The sequence below is a fragment of the Elgaria multicarinata genome, chromosome 10, assembly GCF_023053635.1.
Source record: "Elgaria multicarinata webbii isolate HBS135686 ecotype San Diego chromosome 10, rElgMul1.1.pri, whole genome shotgun sequence".
NCBI lineage: Eukaryota > Metazoa > Chordata > Lepidosauria > Squamata > Anguidae > Elgaria > Elgaria multicarinata.
Window position 1 is genome coordinate 63659049 of NC_086180.1, and position 20435 is coordinate 63679483.

The window sequence follows — 20435 nt, forward strand, 5'->3', positions numbered from 1 at the left end:
GACATTGGAACTATCAGCCGCCACTGACTGGTTCCTGCCTGCCTTGACTTCTTCCTACTACTTCTTAAAGCCCACTTCAGGCATTCTGAAGGATGCATGGGGCCTGAAAGTGGGACAGTTTCAAAGCCATGCACACTAATCCTACTCCCCCAACTTCCCTGTTTGTGTATGGGAGGGTGGAATCTGCCCCCGCATTCCCCACCCCAGCAAGATCTGAAGCAGAATTCTACTGCATTCAGTTGAACCCAGGCAGAACACTCTGTGCAATCAGGGAGCCTGTCTTGTCAATTGCAGGTGAATAGAATCTCCTTCCGACTTCACAGCTTGATGCATGGAGGTGGGGTGGATGAAGGGCTGGCAGCGGACATGGAAATATTGGGGGTGGGGCCAACATGGGTAGCTCTGTTCCTGTCCCTGCTTTTTGCCCTGATGGGTTCTACAGATCACCAGAAGAGGGCTTTATCATCATCTTCTTCTTCTTCTTCATCATCCCACCCCTCTTCCAACAAGCCCAGGGAGGGGTATCACAAAAGCACAGGAGATGAAAAACAGCGCCTGGCTCAGGATCACCCCAGAAGCTTCAAACTTTCATACTATGCAGGCCAAACCTAACGCTCTACCCACCCACCCCATACCAAACATGTAATGGAGAGATCTGTCCCTCTTTGATATTAGCACTGGCTTCCCGACAAACGGGGCAGAGATGGACACACACTGCTGCAGACAAAATGAATCAAGCAGCCCAAGTCAAAAGTCCACTTGGGGGAAAATAATCAATTGCAGAGAAAGCACAGCAGGAGCTTTTAAAAAACTATTAACATTTTAAAAGCACAGTGGGGAAGGTGGAGGGACCAAGCGGTTTCCAACAGAATTCTCATCCTCCTCACCAATTCCCAGGATTCTTTGGCAAAATCAAACCGGTTAAAAAAAATGTTTGTAGTGTGCATAAGCCCTAAGACACAGAGTAGAAACTCTTACCTTACACGCATCCCTTCCACCTTCCCTGTAGCCAGCACAGATCATCTTGTCCGTTATGTGGTATTGTGGGTAAAGTGACTGGCATTCTACATTTGTTATTAGGGGGATTTTGACCTTTTGGAGAACATCTTCTACTTGACCTAAAATGGTATATGAGAGAAATGGGACAAAAGTGAGGTGGGGGAAAGATGTCAATGATCTGTTAACTCAGTGATTCCCAAACTGTGTGCTGGGTCACACCAGCATGCCACAAGAAACAAGAATGGTTCCTTGGGGACCAAAAAGCCCTCTCATCCACCAAGGAGGCCGTCTGCTCCATCTGTAAGATGTACTGCTCCGGTGTGCTTCCTTCCATGCAACCTCTATTATGGATGAGTCACCTGACTGTGCACCACAGGTGTCCTTTCTTCAGGAAAAATCCACTTGAAAGCACTCAGCATCCTAATATGAACCTTGAGTGTTTAAAGATTCAGCACTGATACTGATGCCTCTTTCTTACGTTGCTATTTTCACCTTATTAGGCTCTTTTATATGTTGAATGAACATTCCTAAAGCGGGGAGGACAGAACAACAGGTTCTACACACGCACACTGCTCCATACATACATCCAATCGTATGTCTGCATCATCGCTATACATTACACGTATAGACCAATATTGGTCTAAAAAGCAGGATGGTAGATATATCAATAAAGGTGATGATTGCTATATATTATATTTTGAACTGAATTGGCACTAGACTGTTTATTGTAATGATGCTTTGATATGTATTCCTATTCTTGTGCTGTGAGCTACTTTGGGCACTTCCGAAGGAAGTGAGGAAGGTGGCTACCAGGAGGAGGGCCTTTTCTGCTGTGGCACCCCAGCTATGGAATGAGCTCCCTAAGGAGGTTCACCTGGTACCTACATTATATTCTTTTAGACGCCAGGTGAAGACCTTTTTATTCTCCCAGTATTTTAACAGTCTATAAATTGATTTTAACTTTGCTGTTTTAAATTTTTATTTTTATTATTATTTTTGCATTGCTGCCATTTTTATCTTGGTTGTGCTTTTATATTGTATTTTATATTATGGTTTTATACTATTGTTTTGTTTTAAATTGTCTTAAATTTGAAAACCACCCAGAGAGCTTCAGCTATTGGGCGATATAGAAATGCAATAAAATAAATAAATAAATAAATAAATAAATAAATAAATATGTGGGAAAGTGGCATACAAATAAAGTAATAAATATCATCATAATACCAATAAGCCAATGAGCATGCATATGGCAGGAGTAGAGCCTTCTACCATGAAACTGCCCCACCTTACCCTCAGGGCCGCTGCTTCCATAGAGGCCAGTTAGGCGGCCGCCTGGAGTGTCACAGTGGTAAGGGGGCGCCGAACGGCGCTCCCGGAAGTTGCCCTCCCACTCCCAGAGCCGCTCTGGCTGGGTGAGGGCAGCTTCTGGGTGTGCCGTTCCGAAGCCTTCCGCCCTGCCCCAGCATCCCTGGCTTGGCTTCAGCTGGGCGTCCGCCCAGTAGCCGAAGCCAACCCAGGACACTGGGGAGCGGGGGCGGGCGGCTCTATGTTCTGACTTCCAGCGCGCGCCGGACGTCAGAACGTGGAGCTGTCTGACTGCACTCCCCCAGTTTCCTGGCTGAGTGCTCCCAGCCAAAGCCAAGCCAGGACGCTGGGGGGTGGGGGTGGGAGGAATGGCTCCACATTCTGACTTCTGGCACGCGCAAGAAGTCAGAACGTGGAGCCGTCTGACTGCCCTCCTGCAGCTTCCCGGCTTGGTTTCGGCTGAGCGCTCCCAGCCAAAGCCAAGCCGGGACGCTGGGGGGTGGGGGAGGAACAGCTCCACGTTCTGACTTCCGGTGTGCACCAGAAGTCAGAACATGGAGCCGTCTGACTGCCCTCCCCCAGTGTCCCGGCTTGGTTTCGGCTGGGCCCTCCCAGCCAAAACCAAGCTCAGGGGGGCGGGGAACGGACGGAAGTGGAGCTGCCTGCCCACCCCACCGCAGCATCCCGCCAAGCCAGGAGGACTTCGGGAGGGGGACAGGTAACCTGTCTCTGCCTACCTGGGGTGGTGGGGGATACGGTGGGGTGGGAGGGGGTGAAAGCAGGTCACCTTGCCTAGGGCGCAAAAAAGCCTGGCACCGGCCCTGCTTACCCTACTTGCATTTATTCACCACGCAGAAGAGAGTCCAAGCAGAACTGCTGGTCTTGGTACACCACAAAATATAACTATGTTGCACCAAATGAGATCATGCCCCTTTTGAGATGTAACCCTAAACAATTGTGTAGCATTATGGACACAAGCCTAAGATTCATGCTTTCCTCCCTCCCCACTCCTCCTCTGCTGTAGATGCAAGGAGGACATCAGTAGTGTCTCCTTCTGCTTTTAAGCAAACCAGACTTCCTTGGTTACTTGGGGAAACTCTGGTTAGCATAAACCAGGGGTGGAGAACCTCTGGGCTACGGAGGTTCCCCATCCAGTCATCCTTGCTGGTCCTCAAAGCCCTGCATCAGGGAAGAATCTCCCACAATATCTTCAGTGTTCTTTAGATAGCATTTAAAGACTTCATTGGCTGGCATTTGCGTTTTCTATGTGGATGCAGGTTAATAGGTTTATGCTGAAACCAGACAAGACAGAGTAATGTTGATGGGGAATCCCAATGCCTATTACTGGTAGTGTAAGAATTGTACTGATGGATGAGCTACACAGTCTGGAAGTTCTCCTTCATCCAGCACTGCCGCCCTGTAGATATACAGGGGGCTACTGTAGCAAATAACACCTTTTCCATTTATAAAAGAGGAAATGTCATATCTTCACATGTAAAAATTTATAACCTCTAACATCACATTACCATTTGCAACAATAAGTATGATCTGTTTCTGTTATTTTTCAGTACCTCTCTCTCTTCTGTAACCCCATCCAGTTACCCAGCATTCAGTGTATCTTGTGTTTATTTCTTCTTTGGATGGCAGGCAGGCAGGTTGCTCTAAGACTAAATTTCCATTTAAAAACAATTAGATTGGTTGGGGGTGGGTACTTTCATTTTAAAAATACATCATATCCTTATTAGAACGCAAATCCTATTTTCTTCCCATAGTACAATAGCTAATTAAATATAGTACAGCCAACTTACTTTAGCAAAACTAAGTTCCTTAAGATACCATTAAGGATTTGGGCATGAACTTAAAAGTTCTACATACCACTAAAGTTCATAGGTCTGTCAAGTTTCATTAAAGCAATGTCAGATCCTTCTTCAGAACGCCGGAACTCAGAGTGAACAATCATCTGTTTGACATTGAAGAAGGAGGTATCGTCTCTTATTTCTGACTGTTTCAAAATGCCGCTATAAACACGCCAATATTCAGGTGAGTTTAATCTAAACAGAGGAACAATAAAGAAAGCCAAGATTAAGCGCTTGAGTGTGAGGGGGTTTTTCATCCACCTTTGCAGGATATCTAACACCCAATCTAAACCCAAGGCCAGTTGTTCCTATGCCTTGTGTTCTAAGTTATTTGATTATTTTCATTTGTATTCTGGGACAGCTAAAGAGCAACAAGTCTTGAGGCACTTTAAAGACTAACAAATGGATAATGAAGTGGACAGTGTCCATGAAAATGTTTGCCAGAATAAATAAATTTGTATTCTTGTAGCAGCTAATTATGCAGTACTCTTCCAGCCCTATAACATCTGGAAGCCCTTTTTAATACTTACATGCTTCCCTGCAGCCTCCATGGGCCTTCCTTTCTTGGCATAAGAAAAGAAGGTCCATGGACTGTGGAATGCCCTCCCCTTGGAGGCCCAACTGGCACCAACGCTGATTTTATTCCGGCGCCAAGTGAAAACATGACTTTTTAACGAAGACTTTAATGGTTAAATTCACTAAGACGGCACATTGTTTTAACTGTTTTAATTGTTCTACTGCTTTTAAATTATATATTGTTTTAACTTGGTTCATGGTTTAATTTGTTTTTAGCTGTGTATATTTACTGTTTTATGCTGCATGCTTTTATCTGTACGCCGCCCTGAGATCTTAATGATATAGGGCGGGATATAAATGTTTTAAACAAATAAATAAATAAATAAATAAATAAATAAATAAATAAGAACTGACCAGGATGAGACCTACTTACTTTTAGCAATGTAACTGCATTGTGCAGTTTTAGACTAGTCTGTTTGGAGGAATGACGCACCAAACACCATGAAACACGGTGCCTCTTCTTTTCAGACAACATTCCCCACACTTTAGGAAAGGGCCACAGATTAGTGGTAGAGTGCATACTTCATATGCAAAAGATCCAAAATTCAATCCCCAGTAGGGCTGGGAAACCCAGGAGAGTTGCCAAAACAGATAATACCTTAAATCTGTATGTAGCATTCATTTTATACCTCCCATCAATCAAAGTTCTCTGGGTGGATATCCTCAAGCTGTATCAAATGAAACTCATCTAATAATATTGGACAAGAATGCACTCTGTATACTTCGCAGCCAATTCAGCTGGTATAGCAAAGGAGTCTAGGTCCATTGTTATACATGCAAGAGATTTTAACCTGGAAATGCCTTGTGAATCTGTCACAGCAAGCATCTGATGGTTCCATGACCTCCTTAGCGCTAGCATATAATAATCCCTGAACAACCCTAAAAAGCTGTACTGGATGGCATACAGAGGATGTGGCAGATGGGTGATGTTTCTTTTCCATAGCTATATCTTTCCCCCCATTTTTACTCCAGAGTAAGTGCAGGAGGCTCAATCCAGATCTTTAAAGCCCCCGACCCCACACACTAGAGTCCTCATCCAGATCAGGGGAGTTGCACCTAACTCCAGGGTAAAAATGAAACAGGAAAAAGATGTAGCTGCTATATACAGATTTAAAGTAATATCTGTTTTGACCCTCAGTGTAGGTATTACTAAGCTAGATGGACCCATGTTCTGACCAGATAAGGCACTTTCCTATCTGTTACTTCAAATCTAGCCTTCAAGTAATCCAGGAAGCTCATGTGTAACCATGTCCTTTGAGAGATAGATGGCTTTTGCGGATACTGCTGTTTTCAGGGTTTGTTCGTTATTTTTAATTAGAAATTTAAACAAGTCCTTTTTCTTTACTTTAAGGAGGTTGTACTCACTCTTCTACGCAATGCGCAGCAGTCACTATCCATTGGTCACTGATGATTGTACCACCACATAGATGGCTGTAAGAAGTTAATTTCACATGTAAACTGACTTGCCAGGGCCATTCACCAAGCGAAGAATTAATTCCTCCAACAATCCTTGTCATCCTAGGCTCCTGCACACATACTAAGAGAATATCATCACAACAAAAATACTGAGACAAAATGAAGTGTCCAACATCACTCAGCCATCTCTAGGATTTTGTCACCAATATATGTGGATGGTAGAAGAGTATCAGCAACACTGAATCAGGATTATTCAAAATCATATGTAGGCATTTGCCACTAGGGCTAAACTGTATAGGGCACACAGGTGTACATGTACACACCTTCCCCAATGCCTCCTGCGCACATAGTTTTTTGCACATTCAATACAAAGATCTGAAAAGGGCTCTGTAGCCAGATTCAGTTCAATGCATTTATAGAGCTCCCATGATCGGAAACCCTGATAAGTGCTTTCAGTTGAACTCTGTTATGTGCAAGGTTGAATTCTGAATGTGCAAGGATCTAGGGTGTAGCTGGGAGCATGGGGAGTTTTGGGAGTACACTGTCCTGTACACAGTTTAGCCCTAGTCAAGTTGTATATGAATGCCTACATAGGGCTCAGAACTCTTGATTATTATTTATTTATTTATTTACATTTATATACCGCCCCACAGCCAAAGCTCTCTGGGCAGTTCACAAAAGCTAAAAACAGTAAACATTAAAAATATGCAAAAATTAAAAACCATCAGAGACATAAAAACAACAGTATAAAAACAGCAGCATCCATTTAAAACAACAATTCTGGGGTCCATTAAAAAACAAAATTAGCCTTTAAATGCCTTTAAATGCCTGGGAGAAGAGGAAAGTCTTGACCTGGCACCTGAAAGATATCAATGTTGGTGCCAGGCAAGCCTTATCGGGGAGATCATTCCACAGTCAGGGGGCCACCACCGAAAAGGCCCCCTCCCTTGTTGCCATCCTCCAAGCTTCCCTCAGAGTAGGCACTCAGAAGAGGACCTTAGATGTTGAGCGTAGCGTACGGAGGCATTCCATCAGGTATTGCGGTCCCAAGCCATGTAGGGCTTTATAGGTTAAAACCATCACCTTGAAGTGGGCTCAGAAATATATAGGGACCCAATGCAAGCAGGCCAGAATCGGTGTTATATGCTCAGACCTCCCTGCACCAGCTATCAATCTGGCAACAGCATTTTGCACAAGCTGCAGCTTCCAAACCGTCTTCAAAGGCTGCCCCATGTAGAGGGCATTGCAGTAATCTAATTTGGAGGTTACCAGAGTATGGACAACTGAAGCTAGGTTATCCCTGTCCAGATAGGGATGTAGCTGGGCCACCAACTGGAGTTGGTAGAAAGCACTACGTGCCACCGAGACCACCTGAGCCTCAAGAGACAGAGATGGTTCTAGGAGAACCCCCAAGCTATGAACCTGTTCCTTCAGGGGGAGTGCAACCCCATCCAAAACTGGTTGAACACCCCCCATCCAGTCAGAGGAACCACCCACCAGCAGCATCTCAGTCTTGTCTGGATTGAATTTCAGTTTATTAGCCCTCATCCAGTCCATTGTCGTGGCCAGGCACTGGTTCAGCACATCCACAGCCCCACCTGATGAAGATGAAAAGGAGAAGTAGAGCTGCGTGTCATCAGTGTACTGATAACAATGCACTCCAAAACTCCGGATGACCACACCCAACGGTTTCATGTATAAGTTAAACAGCATGGGGGACAAGACCGACCCCTGCGGAACCCCATACTGGAGAATCCACGGGGCCGAGCAATGACCCCCAAGCACCACCTTCTGGAGCCAACCCGCCAAGTAGGAGTGGACCCACTGCAACGTAGTGCCTCCCACTCCCAACTCAGCCAAACGCTCCAGAAGGATACCATGGTCGATGGTATCGAAAGCCGCTGAGAGATCAAGGAGAATCAACAGAGTCAAACTTTATCCACATTCACTTTGGGTACTTCCAAATGGAGGGCTCCTCGTGGAACCAATCAAAAGACATGGGGGTGGACAATTACATTAGTAAAAGAAACTATTGCGGATTCTAATCCAATCCCAACCCTGTGCGTGCTGCATGCATGACCGTAATTTGCATAACTCCCCGTGATCCAGCATGGATTGGCATGTCATCCAAACCCAGCATGCAGTGGGTGTGACTTCATGCCTACCCTACAATCCCTACTGCAAGTCATGGATTGTAGGATGGGTACAAAGCAACCCCTGCTGCACTGCACCACACCCCGACGTGCCATGTGCTGGGTTCAAACGGCATACAAACCTGCACTGCATTACAGGGAATTATGCAAATGATGGTCATGAACGCAGCACACAGTGGAGTGGGGGAGAAGCCAAGGTGGCTTCTTTTACCAACATGGTCATCTGAACCCAGTCAGTGTGTAGCTATTCTATTTCTTCTTCCAGAATACCGTTTCTGAGATGGCAGTAGCAACAGTTTAGGAATGGGCCTGTGACATTATAAACACGGCATGGATTTAATGGGCAGATAACAAGAATAATATTTGTTTATATTAGAACTATAATGAAAATGGAGAGGCTTTGGCATTTCATTTCTTTGTAAAAGAGGTTGCAGTGCTCAGGTTTGTCTAGGGTGCACCTTTTCCAAGTTCTAACTGGAAGATGTTTTCCCATCTAAACAAAGGGATTTAGAATCCACCTCTAACTGGACTCTAGCTATTTAGTAGCGCAGTAATGCTCAAAGGCTTTCCCTTCTTTAGGATCACCCTGGCATTCCAAAGAGGTTTGGGAGCTGATCCCCTGGTGAGCCCCCAACAGAAATTAAGTCCAAAGAGCCTTGCTCCATGTAATTCCTTTTAAGAAGAAGAGTAAATACACAGCAGCAAACAGAAGCTGACGGTCACTTGATAGCTACACAGAGCTGCCACAGAAATGTTTGTACAGAAATGTTTGTGTAGAGCTACCACAAAAAGTTCAGGGACATGAATAAAATTTTGAACAGCTAGATTCTGGTTTATAAAACACAGGGAACACTGCTTTACAAAAGCAATGCAGAGGTATATGTTCTTTCATTTCTTTTTCCGGAATGGTATTACGCAGACCGCGTATATAGCATGTTACTTATATCCCTGTTTTATATAATATTTAATATAATCTATGCATATGCAGCAAAGGCCGGTAGGGAATTAGACCACAGCTGACTCTAATGAGGGGTTGAAGGGCAAATAACAAGAGTAGATTTTCCCTAGCAGTTCGTTGTAATATTACAATCATTTATAGATGGGATGGAACTTGCACAGATTTGGGCTGTGTCATTCGGAGTGGGACCAGAGGCACTGTCCTTTCATGTGAGTAATGCATGAAGGGGCTATGGAACATAGGCTGACCAGATGTAATTGTTTTTAAGAAAAAGAGTATGCTGGAAGCAGAGCTAAAACAAATATTGAAAATTGGCAGAATTTTTCCATTTTGCTACACAAATTTTGAATATGAAACTATGTCTACATCCCTATTGTTATAGACCTGTTGGCATCTCTTTGCTATTTTAGTATGTCACAAAACAGGGATGGAACATTCACTGTTGATCAAAATTCATAGAAGAGTAGAGTTGGAAGGGGTCTGTAAGGCCCTCGAGTCCAACCCCCTGCTGAATGCAGGAATCCACGTTAAAGCATACCTTACAGATGGCTGTCGAACTGCCTCTTGAATGCCTCTAGTGTGGGAGAGCCCACAACCTCCCTAGGTAATTAGTTCCATTGTTGTACTGCTCTAACAATCAGGAAGTTTTCTCTAATGTCCAGCCACAAACTGGCTTCCTCTAACTTGAGTCCATTATTCCATTTCCTGCACTCTGTGATGATTGAGAAGAGATCCTGACCCTCCTCTGTGACAACCTTTCAAGTACTTGAAGAGTGCTATCATGTCTCCCCTCAGTCTTCTCATCTCAAGGCTAAACATGCCCAGTTCTTTCAGTCTCTCCTCATAGGGCTTTGTTTCCAGACCCCTGATCATCCTGGTTGCCCTCCTCTGAACCTCCTCCAGTTTGTCTACATCCTTCTTGAAGTGTGGTGCCCAGAACTGGGCACAATACTCAAGATGAGGCCTAACCAGTGCCGAATAGAGGGGAACCAGTACCTCACATGATTTAGAAGCTATACTTCTATTAATGCATCCCCAAACACCATTTGCCTTTTTTGCAGCCACATCACGCTGTTGGCTAATATTCAGCTTGTGGTCTACAACAATTCCAAGATTCTTCTCATTTGTAGTATTGCTAAGCCAAGTATCCCCCATCTTGTAACTGTGCATTTGGTTTCTTTTTCCTAGCTGTAGAACTTGGCATTTATCCCTATTAAATTTCATTCTGTTGTTTTCAGCCCAGTGCTCCAGCCTATCAAGATCGCATTGAAGTTTATTTCTGTTTTCCAGGGTATTTCATAACCATCTGTGTATGCTAACTGTAAGTATAGAGTGCTATAAGCTAGCGTCATGTGCAGAAATGTGTTCTTGGAACTAGGGCAAAACTAGGGCTTGCCACAGGTGGGTTGGTTAATTCTGGGAAGTAAAAAAGCTCATTACCTCATGAGGAGATGGACCTTTGCAAGGGTGCTTCTGAAATAAGCTGTAAGCATTATGGAGAGCCTTCCTGAGGTCATGAATAGGAGCTATGAAGAAGTCAAAGTCCATAGATGTGTGTTAAGATAAAAGAATGAGAGCTATTGCTTGGTAGAATATTGCAATTGGTAAGTTTTTGGCATGGCTCACCAGAAAGATCCTGAAAGAACAGGAAGCCTACCAAATATGAGTACCTAAGCAATGTCAACCATGCCTGCAAGATAAGTAATGATAAGATCTTAATGATGACAGCGTTGTTGGTTAAGAGTAATAGAACTTTAATTTTACTAAGAAATATACTAGCCATTATTTCTATTATGCTTCTAATCATCCTAATAGCTTTGCATGTAAAAATGTGTTCTGCTTGTTTCATCATTACAAAGTTTGTTATTCTCTAATAATGATGGAGCAATTAAAAAATGACTGGAGGGCTGTTTCAGGGACCGCAAGCCATATAGATTAATTCTTGAAGCCCAGCATACTCAGCTGGGAATTATACATCTGTGGCTGAGTGGGCTCGGTTCACACAGCCGCTGTTTTCTCTCTTGGTCAGGTGAATCACAGACACACCTGCTCAGGTAAGAGAAACAAGCTAGTCAGATGCAGCGAGAATGGTTTACCCCTCTCAAGTAGCTCTTTTGTATGCATTGCAATCACTCAGCTGTCAACTGCTGTCATTTGCTAAATACCATCCAATGTCAACTATCAATTACTGTGAAATGCTACATGCTTATTTTATGGCAATCATGAAATACTAAACATGGTGTACTATTTGGCAGCTGCCAAATACTGTCAAATACTAAATAAATACAAAATAAAATGTATTTAAAATTAAATAGTACTTCAGCTTATAAATGCAATGAAGTGCTTAAACCCTAATGCCCCTTCCAGCCAAGGATGGGTTGTGCACTGTAATCTCCAGCACCCTCTACTTGTGAGTAAGTTACTTCCAAGAGCTCAGAATAGAGTGGCTAGATTCATGCTATAGTTATGTTTTCTTTTACGTATCCTTTGCTTGCCTTCTTGGCTCTTTTGATATTCTTTCTGTCTCTAATAAACATTCTTAATTTGGACTGGAGGCTTTGAGAGTAGATTCCTGAACAAGATTCAAGACAAAGGTTCTTCTCTCCTCACATTGCCTAACTACTTAGCAACACTACCAGCATCCTTGGATCTGTGCATACAGGGAAGGAGGAGAAAGCAGTTAGTTGACTAACCCAAGCAGTTAACTGGCTCATAGCCCTAAGTTCTCTTTTCTCTAGGACTGGAGGACAAGGAGCTCCATCAGACAAGCATTTTATTGCACGCTCATTGCTGGGCACTCACAGATTTTCACGGGTCCCTCTCATGACGTCGTCTGCCTCCCACCCCTTCTAGCCTTCTTCAGCAACAAAAAAACCTACCCCAGTAAGTCCGACTTATTTTTAAAGATGGAAGTTGCCACTATCTCCTGCTGTGTACAGGGGAAGCAGCAGGATCAAAACAGTCCACTAAATAGGCCACGTGCACGTTGTTTACTTCCTCTTTCAAAGGAAGAGGAATGCACGGGTGGAGAAGCAACGGTAAGTAAATACGATTTTCCCCTGTGTGATGATGCAAGAAAAGGAGTGGTGACAGTAAGTGTCAAATGGAGATATTTTGGTTCCTGGGAGGGGAGGCACAGGCAGCCACCATACCGGGTTGCCTTAGAGCTCATATATTGTTGACAGTAATATTCAACACATTGTAAAAACCCAGCTGGAGCATACAAAAGATCTACCATTCCAGGATCCTGTTTCCAACAGCAGCCAGCTCACAAGCAGGACAAGTAAGCTGCACGCTCTCAACTTTACTCACCAGCGATGTCTTTAGTCTGACACAGTCTTAAAGAATAACCAGAAATATATCCATGCTTAGGTTCAATGTTATTTGGAGACCCGTTGGCAGTCATTCTTAAGTAGCATTTACATTTACTGTAGAGAAAACAAATCAAGGTGGAATCATTCTTTTAAAAAAGGTTACTATGCATACAGCATTTATTGGCAAATTTGAATACTATAGGTTTGGTTTGGTTTTTTGTTAACAACAAAAACTCCTTACCCTTCTGGGTTACATAGTGTTTTGGAGGAAGCATAAGTAAAAAACTGGCAGCGGACCGTGTCCGTACAAAGTTGTTGACATGCCTCAGGCCCGCTGATGTATTCCTCACTCAGTTCCGTTCCCAGAAAGTTTAAATTGGGATGCGTCGGAAAATGACAGGCTGTAACATGTTTTGCAAACATTGTAAAAAAATATCAACAAATTTCCATAACATTGAGTAAGATATAGATAGAGATTGTAATGGTGGGGGCTAGGGTGGGTACAGGGAAGCTATGCATAACTTCTACATTACCAGGTGTAGTTCTTCGGCAGTTTAGGATACTGAAGCCTGACATAGCATTTAGCCTTTCTGTAATGGCATCTGGCATTCCACTTCTTGATGTCATCATCTGACAGGTATACCTAAAACAAAAATACTGAACAATCAAAAACCACTAAGAATCATCAGTCTCTCTGAGCCTCTGCATTCAGATATCACATTCTTTGATCCTACAGATTATGGTTTTAACTAGATTCGGAACAAGTCATAGGTGTAGTTCAGACAACACATTTCTCTACGGTGGTTTTAGAATTCCACGGTAGAGTTTTACACCACCATTGAGAAATGTGTTGCATGGGAGGAAAACTCTGCCCCATGGTGGAGTTTTTTTTAAAAACGCTCCATGCTGAATATCCATGCTGTATAGAGGAGAGTTCCTGCACAACTGTTGTGTTGTATGGAGGGCTCCGTGGAGTTTCCCGTTGCATTGAGTGGACTTTTCCCACTGGCTACAGAGTTCTCTGGCAAGAGCGGCAAAAGAAGGGAGTGCTGCTCTAGGAGAACCATTGGGGTTTTTTTGCAGCAATCGTTAGTAGGATACCACCAGGAGGACTGGAGGAGGAGAGGGGGGGAGGAACTGTCAATCAAACGTCACGCTGCCTTTTACTCAGCTCCACAGAAGCCAACAGTCATACAACTGTGGAGTTAGAACATGTTGTGTGGTGAGTACCCCCTAAAAACTCAACCATTGAGTGGAGTTTTCCCACTGCGTAGAGAAACATGTTGTCTGAACTGAGCCATAGTGGGTGCTCTCTCCGCCTCCATATCCATTTATTTATTACATTTTTATAGTCGAAGCTCTCTGGGCAGTTCACAACTAAAACTATAAAACACAACATGATAAAAGTTTACATCTACAGTATAAAATTAAAATAATCACCAAACAGAACTTAACAGCAGTGCAAAGTTTAGATAAACAGTACCATATTTAAAACAAAAACTGAAAAACTAAAATGTCTGGGGAAATAAATTTTTAAAAAGTCTTCACCTGGCACTGAAAAAAGGACAATATATGTAGCCAGGCAAGCCTCTCTGAAAAGCTCATTCCACAACCAGGGTGCCACAACTGAAAAGGCCCTCTTCTTAGTAGCCACCCAGCTTTGGCAGGGACTCCTGAAGAAGAACCACTGAGGACAATCTTTGCATCTGGGCAGGTATATATGGGAAGAAATGCTCCTTCAGGTATCATGGGATTTCATCCTCCCCTCATGCACCCAGTGCAATAGGATAGTTCCTGATGTTTTCCAGTCAAATTAGGATGTGGTTGGATGGTCCTCTCCTATAGCACAGTGAGGCTATAGAGAGCATTGATTCCTTCTCATCACTGGTTTGGTTTAAATGTGATGCGCTCTGTGTATGTGTATGTGTGTAAAAATGACATGCAAGGTTTTATGAACTTGACACCATATTTAAACTGGGTCCCTGGCACCTACATGTTAAATATTAGTAAATCAGGAATCTGTATCACCAACAGATGCCATGCTGATGCACAAACACTATAGATCCAATTGCTGAGAACCTCATTGAAACACAAAACAGCTGAGCAGCAGAACTTCATGTGAATAGGCAGCATTTGGCCTTGTAAACATCACTTTTAAACTGGGCCTTTGCTTCTATGAACTGTGCGCTAGACTGCAACCACTGTTAGTAAACCACTATAACAAGCAGGCAGATGTAATTGAGAAGTAAGTCTCATTGAATGCAATGGCGCTTACTTCTGAGTTGACATGTAAAAGTGCGCACTGTGAGAAGTCTATTATCAGTTCCCTCCTGCTCCAATGTACCCCCTCTCTCTTTTCCTTTAGTGTCATCACTTTGTGTTTCTTCTTAATCAAGGAACACCCCCACCATCACGCTTTCCGCACCACCTCTCCAATGAACACCACATCTTCTCTGTTGCCATGTCCTGCTTACTTCCTCTTCACCTTGAGCATCTTTGTTCTGCTCACATTACATCTAGATCAGCCTTCCCAAACCTGGTGTCCCACCAGACACATTTGATATAGTTCCCATCATCCCCACCCAGGACACCAAATGGCCCACCAGCTAGAAACGATGGGCACCTGGTTTGGGAAGGCTGATTGAGATACATATAACACAAGTGGAGAGCCACAAAACTTTGCCAGCAAATTGTCTCTGCAACGATAGCACACTGACATTGCTGAACTGTGCTCAGGCAGCTCAAGAAGCTGAGAAGAAAGTGGAAAAGAAGCTGGACAGCCCCCTGATGCCAGAGGAGAAACTAGAGAATCGGCTACATACACACACACACACACACACAGAGAGAGAGAGAGAGAGAGAGAGAAAAGAGAATCTCATAGAAGAGCAAAGAATATATATTTCACAGATATCATCATCATGCCACTTATAAACATGTTATTAGAAATCATGATATCTTCAAGCTACTGGATGGACATGCTCACCTTTTGCTTTTTATCTCCCATTCACCGCTATGAAAGGTAAAAAACAAGCAGTTTGGATGGTAAGTGCAAATGATCCTACATGCAAAGACATGAGGTGCGAAAACTTTTGCAACGGCAATACCAGAAAACACTTGATTCTGAAAAACGTCCATCTTACAATCTGCATAGAAAATGAATTGGCAAAGTCAAAATAGTCCATCATAATCAAGAAACATACATATAGCCACTTTGGCTGAGCTGTGAAATCAAATTCTCCAAATTCTTTTAGAACATGTGTGTTGTCAGAAATTTCTGCAGAACATGTTTGCAGAATGTTATACCACAGGCCAAAGGTCCCTTAAACCCAGATCCTCCTCATCTCCATGATGAAATGCATTCTGTAGCTTGTGCAAGTCACTATCTCTCAACCTCACAAGACTGTTGTGATAATATGTTCACAAAATGTAATGAGATTAGTAAAGTTTTTTGATGAACTCAAATATCAATGATTCATAAAGTTATTCATACTCATATCTATATCATCTCCTTGTGTATGTCAAACCCAGCAATATTTTAGACTGGATCCTGTATGGGATAGGATTACATGCATTGTATTAACAACATACTACCCATCCTATTTTCCTTTAGGATATAAATATTTACCTGTTTCAGCCAGTTGACAGGCTTTTAAAGAGAATCCAGATATAACATTTGTAAGTTCCCTTATACTCGTTGGCATTCCTGTGCTGCTATACTTCAAGTAGCATTTATTACTGGACAGGAAAGAAGAGAGATCATATTTACAAATGCATACATTGGTTCAGATATGTAGCATGTCAAAAGGAGATGTCTTTCCCTTCTCTAGAGCTCAGGATGGGTCACTCAATAACAATGACAAAGCACTCAGAATTAACATACAGAATTCAGTATCGTTAGATGTGATGATAGACTCAAGTTTAGGGTCAAACTATACATGATGTTAATTGCGTAGCATGTAGCTGAGGCACATTTCTTTTGCTCTAGAGTAAGTGTGCATAGCTCTAATTCAGATTGGGATCACTTTGCTCCAGGAGGGGAGGGTTAAACCTCTCCCCCCCCCCATACGTGCATGTGTGTGCACACACATGTACTGTTTGCTTACTGAAATCCCTCCCCCAGATGTGGGGGTAAATAAAAGGGGGGTGGAGTTTCAATTATTATTATTATCATTATTATTATTATTATTATTATTATTATTATTTATATAGCACCATCAATGTACATGGTGCTGTACAGAACAATAAAATAGCAAAACCCTGCCGCATAGGCTTACATTCTAATAAAATCATAATAAAACAATAAGAAGGGGAAGAGCATGCACCAAACAGGCACAGGGTAGAGTAAAACTAACAGTATAAAAGTCAGATCAAAATCAAGTTTTAAAAACTTTAGAAAAAAGAAAAGTTTTTAGGAATTCAAATCTTAGCCAAATTGGACTTTCAGTGTTTCAAACCTGGACATTCAAGTTTGGTGGACAAAATCATTTAAGTCAGGTCAATGATGTTACTTATTACTAAATTCAATATGTTCAGTGGTGAACTAAAGGGAGAGTGTACATGCATGCAGCTGTAGGTGCATAATCCCCCACTTCTGGCCTTCACCAAACGCATGCAGGTCGGGTGTAGACCGGCCATGTTGAACTTCTTTCAGCCCAAGGGCTCAATTCCATTTCTGGGAAGTGCTCAAGGGTCATGTTCCAGTGGTGGGCAGGCTGAATGCAAAAGGGAAGGGGCCAAAGGTACCCAAAATACCAGCATATTTTTGCTTAAAGCTTCTACTGCCACTAACTAAGCCTTAGGAGAACAATTTCAACTTTTTAGATTGGGATGGGGACTGCACAAATGTTTTGGGAAACCATCAAATGAGCAGTGGTTTTATTTATTATATTTCTATATTGCCCAATAGCTGAAGCTCTAGGTTAGGGGATAGGACTGGGGTTAAGAGGAAGTGGGCAGTTCTCAGGTGGGCCAAATTTGCCCGACGAGCCTGAGCTTCTATAAGCCTGGTGTAGACCTAGTGGAGACAGAGGCTCTGGGGACTGGGACCAGTGCGTCAGCTCTGCTCTCCCCTCCACACGTGTCTTTGAATGGACAGAAGGAATTTCTGAAGAAAAGAGAGTGTGAAGCAAGAAACTAACCAGACTCCTTTGCACTTGCCAGAGGATATGGGGGAAGGCTGGGATGCGTAGTGACCACAAAGAGGGATGTTGGGATTTCCTTAAACCCATTCCTTTCTGTGTTTCACAGGCTGCAAGGCACCTTATTTCTTCATCCAGTCATTGACGGAATAAGATTATTTTTACCAGAATTTTGTTCTACTTGTGCTAGTTTACGTTAGTTAATGTACATTGGTGTTAACATGCACTTGAGCTAGCTCAAATCCAGTCTGCAAGTCCACAAGACTCAGAAAAAGGATTCATAGAGCATCATCAGTCAAGCGTTTCATGGCACACATGTTATTGGCCCCTCATGGCTTTTCCTTTTGATGATGCCGCCCGCTGCCTGCCGCCCACGTGTCTCCCACTCCTTCTGGTTTTCCTTCCGCAACAACATAAAACCCCAGTAAATCCATTTTTGGGAGGAGGAAGAAAAAACATGCTGCCATTTCCTGCTGTGTGCAAGAAAAGCAATATAAACCCGCCCACTGAATGGGCCACGTGGTCATTTTTTACTTCCTCTTTCTACTCCGTGGGAAGAAAGATGAAGTATCATGGGACAGAAGCAGACGGTAAGGAAAAGCGATTACGCCCCCCCCCCCCCCCGGTCTGATGGTGCTCATAAAAATCCGAATTCATTCAATACCAATGGGATTTTGCCAACAACCCTGATCACAAATAATGGCTAGCTACCAAAGACAATTGAAATTTGTAGACTCCTGCCCTGCAACGAACCCCAATGTTCACAATTAAGTGTTCCCTCTGCTCTGTATTACCACAATTGGTAAAACATAGGGAATGTTTTTTTAATCAGTTGCTCTGGGTCGGATAGGCACTAGACTGTATCTAGAAGTGAACGTTACAATGGCCACTGGGAAAAATAGGCTGAGAAAAAAGCTGAGAAAGGTGGAAAGGGGGACTAGTTTGAGAAGATGAATCAGAGCTATCGGCAGGAGGCTTCTGGAGGATAAGTTACAAAGACTATCCTCATATCTGGGTATTATAGCTTTAGGTTTCACCCTAATACAGACTTCGAAATTTGTCCAAGGGAAAACCGACTTCTTTTGTTTTTTAAAAGAAAGACTATCAAGCTATTTACAGTTTGGGTTCCTGATTTTCAGTCAACCTCAAGTTTGACTCATGCTGGCTGGGGATGATGGGAATTGCAGCCCAACACATCTGGTGAGCACCTGATTGGAGATGGTGACATATTCTTATCAGACGTTTAGACATTTTATCAGAGGAAACGATCCAGAAACTGACACCTCCCCTAAAGAGTGGCTTCTAGGATGCCAGAATCGATACAGGGAACTCTTTGTCTGCCTTTGCCGCTGCAGGAAGCTGACCTCAGCCCTTGGACTGGCAGAGCAGAAGATGCCTACTTTGCCAGCTCTCTGCTTTCCCTGCAAGTTGTGCCGTGCAAACTGAGTCAGCAACAATTTGTTACATTTAATTGCACACACGGTTTATTGATCCTGGAAGAAAGAGCCTGAGTCACTGTTCCCTTGTATGGCAAGTGCACCAAAGCAGCCCATCCGAACCTCACTTGCCAAGTCCAGGATATTCTTTTAGCTCCCACAGACAAGATAATATTTGTTAAAGTGGGCTGACAGTAGCAAGATGCCCATCACTGTAACTCGGGTCCAATAAAAAGAAGTGTCGGGACGTTATTTACCGTAAGTCTGCTCTATGGAACAATGTTGTGCTGTACGTGAAAAACTGACAGTGATTCTCGTTGGTGCATCTTTTTTGGCAGCTGTGATAACTGTCTGCTGTTGTTACATTGTAATTTTCTCCTTTTATATCCAGTCCTTCAAAAATGTTCTTGGTGCAGGCTGGAAAAAAGAAAAAAGTAGTCTGAAGATGTGGAAGAAAACCAGTTGTACTGCACCAAACATGAAGGCTCAGAAGTCAAGCTCTGGTGCCCTACCTCCTATGCCACCAGCCCTATGTTCTAACTGTAAGCCTTGTAGATAGATCCCCCTAAAGGATCGGGTTCATAGTTTGGGGGTGCTCTTGGATCCAGAGCTGTCACTTGAGGCACAGGTGAACTCAGTGGCAAAGAGCACCTTTTATCAGCTTAGGCTGATATACCAACTGCGCCCTTATCTGGACAGAGATAGCCTAGCTACAGTTATCCATGCTCTGATTACCTCTCGTTTGGATTACTGCAATGCATTATACGTGGGGCTGCCTTTGAAAATGGTCCGGAAGCTTCAACTGGTAGAAAACAGGGCAGCACGGTTACTAACAGGGACTGACTGACGAGACCACATCACGCCAGTCCTTTTCCAGCTTCATTGGCTACCAGTCCAGGTCCGGGCCCGATTCAAAGTGCTGGTATTAACATGTAAAGCCCTAAACGGCTTGGGGCCAGGTTATCTGAAGGAACGCCTCCTCCCATATGTACCTGCCCGGACCCTAAGGTCATCCTCAGGGGTCCTTCTCCGTGAGCCCCTGCCAAAGGAAGTAAGGCAGGTGGCTACCAGGAGGAGGGCCTTTTCTGCTGTGGCACCCCGGCTGTGGAATGAGCTCCCTAAGGAGGTTCGCTTGGCACCTACATTATATTCTTTTAGACGCCAGGTGAAGACCTTTTTATTCTCCCGATATTTTAACAGTCTATAAATTAATTTTAACTTTGCTGTTTTAAATTTGTATTTTAAATTTGTATTTTTGCATTGCTGCTGTTTTTATCTTGGTTG

At 43.3% G+C, this 20435-nt stretch overlaps 1 protein-coding gene across 4 annotated transcripts in view; it reads right to left on the reverse strand.

Moving 5' to 3' along the window:
• The window catches only part of LOC134404808 (plasma kallikrein-like), a 36491-nt gene that overhangs the window by 1576 nt on the left and 14480 nt on the right, over nucleotides 1-20435 (reverse strand). For all 4 annotated transcript variants that reach the window (XM_063135718.1, XM_063135716.1, XM_063135715.1 and 1 more), the window contains 10 exons: nucleotides 19409-19568; nucleotides 16203-16312; nucleotides 15561-15720; nucleotides 13111-13220; nucleotides 12819-12978; nucleotides 12576-12691; nucleotides 6102-6273; nucleotides 4180-4355; nucleotides 3876-3971; nucleotides 979-1118 (listed from right to left, as the gene is read on the reverse strand). In XM_063135718.1, coding sequence (XP_062991788.1) covers nucleotides 979-1118; nucleotides 3876-3971; nucleotides 4180-4355; nucleotides 6102-6273; nucleotides 12576-12691; nucleotides 12819-12978; nucleotides 13111-13220; nucleotides 15561-15720; nucleotides 16203-16312; nucleotides 19409-19568 — 1400 coding nt within the window. The remainder of the gene's footprint in view (nucleotides 1-978; nucleotides 1119-3875; nucleotides 3972-4179; nucleotides 4356-6101; nucleotides 6274-12575; nucleotides 12692-12818; nucleotides 12979-13110; nucleotides 13221-15560; nucleotides 15721-16202; nucleotides 16313-19408; nucleotides 19569-20435) is intronic.